At 43.2% G+C, this 7,143-nt stretch overlaps 1 protein-coding gene across 1 annotated transcript in view; it reads right to left on the bottom strand.

Annotated features, from left to right (window-relative positions):
• Adk (adenosine kinase) overlaps nucleotides 1-7,111 on the bottom strand; it is a 393,218-nt gene extending 386,107 nt beyond the window's left edge. Inside the window, exon 1 of the mRNA XM_050127020.1 lies at nucleotides 6,987-7,111. Coding sequence (XP_049982977.1) covers nucleotides 6,987-7,048 — 62 coding nt within the window. The 5' untranslated portion in view covers nucleotides 7,049-7,111. The remainder of the gene's footprint in view (nucleotides 1-6,986) is intronic.
• Nucleotides 7,112-7,143: the final 32 nt, after the last annotated feature.

The following is a 7,143-nucleotide window of genomic DNA, read 5'->3' as shown; positions in this document are numbered from 1 at the left end:
CCCCCCCCCCCCCCTCCTCCCCCCCCCCCCTCCCTCCCCCTCTCTCTCTCTCTCTCTCTCTCCCCTCTTCTCCCCTTATCTCATCCCCTCCATAACCCACCTAATAAATGTCCAACTTCACTCTGCATGGTGTGCCTGTCTCTCGCCCACCCGCGCCCAGGGACTGGCTGCTTTCCGACCGCTGCCCCCTGCCTGCCCCCCGGGGGTCCCACAGCAATTGTGAATAATCATTATACTTGTACTAGGTGATAGTAGGGAATTTACAGCTCCCGATGCTGAGCCAGCTGGCAGTGGGGCTACTTCTGTCTTCACTTCAGACCACAGTTTATTGAAGCAACAGTGGGGCACAGATGAGTTCAGCCTGCTCTCAGGCAACTACAGCCCAGGTCCTTGTTTCACCAAGGATATCTGGCTCCAGAACCCCCACCAAGTTATTTCCACCAGTTCCTGAGCTGCATACTTCATCCCTTGGAGATGTTTATCTTTTTTTAAATTTTAGATGGCTTGTTTGTTTTTTAAGGGTCCACAGCATAGGACCCTCTGAGCAAAGTCACTAAACTGCCTAGGCTAGCCCAGAACTTATGGTCCTCCTACCTCAGACTCTTGTGCTGTTATAACATGTATATACCACCAAGTCTACCTCTTGTTAAGTATTTGTTTCTTTTCTTTTTAAAATTTACTAGTGGAGAATTTGGAGCTGAGTAGACACCATAAGACAAGCAATACCATAACAGTAACATTTGTTCAGATTTCTTCAACATTTACTATATTTTATGTCTATTTTCTTAATAGCTAACAATTTCATGAGGTAGATGCTCTTACAGACTCTATTTTACAAGGGAAAACAGATGCACAAAGCAGGTAAATACCCTTACCACGATAATCAGCTATTAGGACAGGAATCACACCACATGTCTTAATTCCAGAAACCACGACCTTATCCACTGCCTTCCACTCTGACTAGAAAGCTCTTTAGACCTTCATTTCCTTTGCCTCCCATCCCAATTGTGAGCATTTCACACAGAGATGGAATTTTAAACAGTGGAGGAAAATAGAGCCATGTTCCAGGATGGAGTGGAGCTCGTCAGCTCATCTTTAGTATTATTCAGTCTGGTCCTATATTTAAAATCAGAAGTCTTTAATGCCAGTCTTTGCCTAGAGCCCTTTCCATGTTTCTTGAGCTCAAGCACCTCCACGCCTGTCCCTGTCTCTCTTTCTCACTCCATCCTCCCACAGCCCAACATTCATTGCATCCAAGTACATAAAGCCCAGAAAAGGATCTTATACACACTGTGTTAAGAAGAATTTGCTTTCTATTCCTTCATAGCCTAATGACTTAAAGGATTAAACTGTAAATATAAGAGAAAAAGCTGACTCCACAAGAGCAGGACTGAGCCAGCGACTTGGGCCGGAGGAGGCCTGGGATGGTGAAGTCTACAGCAGCAGGAGCAGATCCAGACCAGGGACATTTACAGAAGCAGGACTGGGCCAGCAACCTGGGCCAGAGCAGACCTGAGACGGCAAACTCCACAGGAGCAGGTACAGTACAGGGGATCAACTGCTGAGCGAATGGGCCAGAGACAGAGACCACTGCAGGTCCAGGCATCAGTCTGGGACCTCTGAGGGAGTAGGCAGGAACCAGAAACTTCTGCGGATCTGGCTGTGAAATCAAAAAACACTGATGACAACTTATGCTGAAGAGTTTGTGGGGAAAAGGGAACACTCCTGCATTGCTTGTGAGAATGCAAGCTGGTACAGCCCCTTTGGATATCAGTATGACCTTCCTCAAAACTCAGTAATACCACTTTTGGTATATATCCAAAGGATGCTCAATCATGCCACAAGGACATGTGTTCAACTATGTTCATAGCAGCTTTGTTTGTCACAGCCAGAACCTGAAAACAACCTAAATGCCCCTCGACCAAAGAATGGATAAGGAAAATGTGGTACATTTACACAATAGAGTACTACACAGCAGAAAAAAAAAAAATCTTGAAATTTGCAGGAAAATGGATAGAGCTAGAAAACATCATTTTGAGTGAGGTAACCCAGACACAGAAAGACAATTATCACATATATTCACTCATAAATGGTTTTTAAACATAAAGCAAAGAAAACCAGCTACAAATCACAATCCCTAGACAACAATAGGACTCAAAGAGAAAAAGACAAGATCTCCTGAGTAAACTGGGAGCATGGGGACCTTGGGAGAGGGTTGAAGTGGGGAGGGGAGAGGCAGGGAGTGGAGCTGAGAAAAATGTACAGCTCAATAAAAATCCATTTAAAAATACAAAGTAAGAGAGAAAAAGCTTATCATGGCTAGAACTGGCAAATATGATTTTAGGCTACATTAATAAAAGTATGGGCTTTGATAGGGCTTAGAAGGGGAAGGGTACCTACCAGTGACTCCTACTCTGTGCAACAAGACTTTGTTGAATAGTTATTACAACCAGACTTTGTTTAATACGCTAGAAACTTTTTTGGCCTGAATACATTTTCCTCATCTAATTTTCTTAGCAGACCACTATGGGAACCGCATGCTCATTTTTTTAATCTTCCAGAAATTTTTCCACAGAGGGAGAGGATGTGTTTTATAAGACATCACTAAAACTTTCCTCTGATCACCCAATGATACTTACGGACTTTTTTTAGGTTTATAGTGCAATTTTAAACACAGGATGTACAGTGACGTGGGGACTGAGAAAAAGAAAACTAGTGGTCTATGAGTGAAACACTTAGGAAGAGTACTTGGAAAAAGCTCAGTATTTGCTGTTAAGAAAATTGCTATGTTTCCTTTTAAGTAATACTAAAGATATATGACCCTTTAATAATCTTTTTTCAAGTGTGCATGTGTGTGCGCTGGTGCACGTTTGCATAGACATGGAGGCCAAGAAGACAATCTTAGGTGTCCACCTCCTTTGACACAAGGTCCTCACTAGCTATAGCTTGCCAGTCAGCCTAAGGACTCTGTGCTTCACCTTCCCAGTGCTGGGGTAGAGGTACACCACCACCACCACCACATTTGGCATTTTTCATGTGTTCTGGGGACCAAATTCAGATCCTCCTGCTTTACCCGCTGATCCACCTTTCCCCACACCCTTTGAACAAACTTTAATTGTGAAGGCCAGAAGAAATCATGACAATTGGCTCAATTTTTCCTAACACCAAGTTCATAGTTGCAAACTTGCTTTGCTCTGGTGATTAAGTAGACTTGTATCTAAAGCAGATATGGCAGAACTGAAACTGGAGGCAGAGAAACCTGCTAGAAAGCTAAGCAAAAACTAAGACAAGATCAAGTGTAAACTTCAGAGAAAGGCAGGCTTGCACTGCTACTATGATGCAGGAACCCTGGGAGAAAGTCCAGATTTAGGACGAGACGGATGCACTTGCATAAATGTGGCTTTAAAGGTCTGCAAATCATTTGGGGATATTCAACAGTTAAAACTAGCTTCTGAAAACTGGGTGTGGAGGCAGCCCATAAACCCCAGCACTGGTGAAATGGAGCCAGGAAGACAAGATCAAGGTCATCCTTGGTTCCAAATCATGCTCAAGGCCAGCCTGGACTGCATGAAATTGTGCGACTTGAGAATACACAGACAGAAATACCACATACGAAGACGTCCAATCTGAAGCCTAGACACTTAATACCATCTACACAATCCCCAAGAGTGGGCCTGTCTGCAAAATAATTTTCCTAAAAAGGCAGATACCTTATTTCACACTGGTTAATTCTCATGATCTTACTAACGCTCAGGTTTCATTTTCCCAATTCTATTTAGTTTCCAGGAGGAGAGTGGCAGCTGGATCTTACCTTCTTCTCTCTATACCCAGTTTTTAGCACCATGCCTAAAATAGCAAGTACTTGAAAGACAGACCGAAAGAACAGACTTGGCATGTGTTCAACACTACTTGGAAGGTGTTGTGTCTTCTCTGAGGTGAACTCTGAAGCAATTACTTGGATAAGACTTCCAAAGAAGAGAAAAGAAAAAAAAGTAGTCCTTGTATAAAATGTCTGCTACTCAATTATTGTTCCTACATGAAAGGATGTTACAATCTGATCCTTTCTCTGAAATCTTAGTAACTGTCTTGCCCTGAAAAGCAATCAGCCTAGAAAACAATGAAGAGTAAGATAGAAAGACAGCCTTGTCAGATGGTCTCCCATTCTCAACAATACTGACAATTTTGGCCTGACCATCTGTATCACAGGGTGATGTCTCTGTACTGCCAAGATGCCTAGAGTATTATTTAAAACATGGGTGGGACCATCATGATGGGGGTCAAAGCAGGAAACCTCTGCTATAGGTTTCAGATGTTTACAAAGGTTCTCAGTATATAGCCCTGGCTCACCTGAGGCCTACAGAGAGATCTGCCTGCTTCTGCCACCAAACTGTTGGGATTAAAGGCGTGAGCACCATGCTAGTTTTTTGTTTGTTTTAAATTACATTTATCTGTTTATTGTGCGTACACTTGTGAGTGCACACCAACCGCACGCACGTGTCTGCGTCTAGATTAACAAGGGTGATTAGGTGTGGCAGCAGTACTTCACCCTCTGAGCCATCTCACCAGCTCTTTAAACTGTACCCCCTCCTCTGCTCCACCAAAATTATCACCAGGTTCTGAGAAATGTTTCTTCTAAGATAAAATTCCCCTAGTTAAAAGACACTTCCTAGGCTGGAAGGATGATTCAACCGCCCTTCCAGAGGACCCGGGGTCAATTCCCAGCACCCACATGGCTGTTCACAACTGTCTGTAACTCTATTTCCAGAGGATCTGATAGCCTCATAGGCAAAAACACCAATGCACATAAAATAAAAATAAATTAAAAAAAAAAAAAAGCAAATGTACTTGCTCTTGCAGAGGAGTCGAGCTTGGTCCCCAGCACTTACATCAGGTGGCTCACAACCATCTTTACCTCCAGCTCCAGGGCATCCAAAGCCCTCTTTTGGCATACAAATAACACATATTCACACAAACACACATATATACACATTAAGAATAAAAATAAGAATTATATCCCTAGTGCTAACTGAACTTCTCATAGATTTCTAAATTCTTATCCCCAATATCTATAAATACATTTCATTAATTTACTTGTTCCCCACTGACTCTATACATTAAATTGTGCTAATAATTTATAAGCCATTTTCCCTAACAGTTAAACAAAATTGGTAAAAATCTCTTGTCAGGCAAATCATAGAGTAATTCACTCTAAATGTGTTATCATACAGCGATCCTGAAAGGTAAACTAATAAAGAAAATAAGAAGTCAATTGCAATGGTCTCCGCATAAAATTAAAGAGTTTTGTCCCCATAGTCAAAATACCTAATCCTTTAACTTCGCCTCTGCAGATGGCTCTGGGGTAGCATTAAGTAAATTGAATTTTACTCATCTAAATTACTTACAAGTTTTAAATAGACACAAAGGATAGATATGTGCCAGTTTCCTTTTTGGTTAAAGTGATATGTAATAGAAATGATTTTATTGGGTTAAAATGTGCAGAATGCAGAAAGAGTAGCTGGCATATACATATTTAAGTGTCAAGCATTACCATGGATCATTTTTAAAGATACACAAGCAAACAGAGACATGCCTTCGATGTTTGTAAACACACTAGAATCAAAGAATAAACCTGTATCCTGATACCCTGGGTTCATATTTCTCTTCCTTAAATGTCATTTGAACTTCAATACCTTTCATTTGTCAATATGAATAATCTCTGCCTTTCTTTCATAGAGCTTCCTTGTACCATTACTAGAGATGGTGTTAAACTTGATCATCATTATATATAAAGTATTGCTTTTATTAAATGAAAATCTAAGGAGACAATATCTATTTACATAGTGGGGGCGGGGCCACGTGTGAAGGTCAGAGGACAACAGAAGAAAAGGTTCACTCAGTCCACCACGTGGGTCCTGGAGTCTGAACTCAGGTCAGCGGACTTGGCAGCCAATGCCTCTATCTGCTGAGCCATCCCACTGGCACACATAATCTAAAATTTAAAATAAAACATCCTCAGGGTTTTTTTTTTTAACGTTCGTGGTATTAGACATGCACAATAACCCTCTAAGAAGAGTAGGCATACTTTAAAGCTGGTGGAAAGAATTTGGGTATCACCCATTTCATCAAGAACAAGATACGGGATCCCCACTTAACCTTTTCTTTTCAGCTGAGAACAAATTATTCTTTTGAACATGGAGATTATGTTGAAGGTAATGGAATTGGTCTCGGCTAATCAGGAGCAGCCCCACAGTTTTAAATCAGTTTGAAGTGTCTATTTTTAGATAGAAAAATCACAGCCCTCCACTGAACACTTCAAAGACATCAAAAGATTGCACGCGCTGGACTTTATACTTATTAGGAAATGTTATTTAACAAAACGGCTTTATATAAGTGAAAGTTGCAACATCAATTACATGTGTGTAAGGTGTCGGGAGAGCACTCCGCTGCTGCCAAATATGCAAAAAAAAAAAAAAAATCCTAACCATTTAGCCTACTGCTACCCCAGCCAAAACCTCTGAAGTGGATTCCGGTCCCGGGTTGGGGTCTCCAAACATGATTTCAGAGAAATCACAAAAATAAAAATAAAATAAAAACGCTCTTGCGTAGCGCCTTCCGAAAAATCCCAAGAATTTTATCTTTCTCCAGGGTTCAGGAGGCACTGGGTTCCTTCCCGCTATACCCAGGAAGGGATGCAGCTCCAGACGGGTCGTTTGGGGTCGTGCTAGCGCAGCCCGCGAGGACTCACTCGCACGTGGCGCCAGTGGAAGGCTCGGCCCCCGAGCCAGCAGCTCTGATTGGCCCGTGGCTGCCAGGGTCGGGAATGCACCTGAACGTGGTCCAAACCAAGAGGGCAATGAGCAGCCACGCGGGCAACTCCCGGGCTGCAGGTCCTGCGTGTTGGCCCCACGAACACAAACATCCAGCCGCGCCAGCCCACGTGGGCTTGGCTCACCACAAGTGCTGTCTCCCTCCCGGGCCGTTCTCACCTCAGCGCTGGCGGCGCTTCCACCTTCAGCTTTTTGGGCTTCGGCTCCTCTGCAGCTGCCATGATCGCACTCTCACCCGTTTGGCTCTACCGCGCGTCCCGCCCCTCAGCCCGGTGGCTCCGCCCCCTTGACTCGTCACCGCCCCTCCCCGGACCCC

Source organism: Alexandromys fortis, unplaced genomic scaffold (assembly GCF_014885135.2).
Source record: "Alexandromys fortis isolate MF-2015 unplaced genomic scaffold, M_Fortis_MF-2015_v1.1 scaffold_233, whole genome shotgun sequence".
Taxonomy (NCBI): domain Eukaryota; kingdom Metazoa; phylum Chordata; class Mammalia; order Rodentia; family Cricetidae; genus Alexandromys; species Alexandromys fortis.
This window is presented reverse-complemented; position numbering and strand designations above follow the sequence as displayed.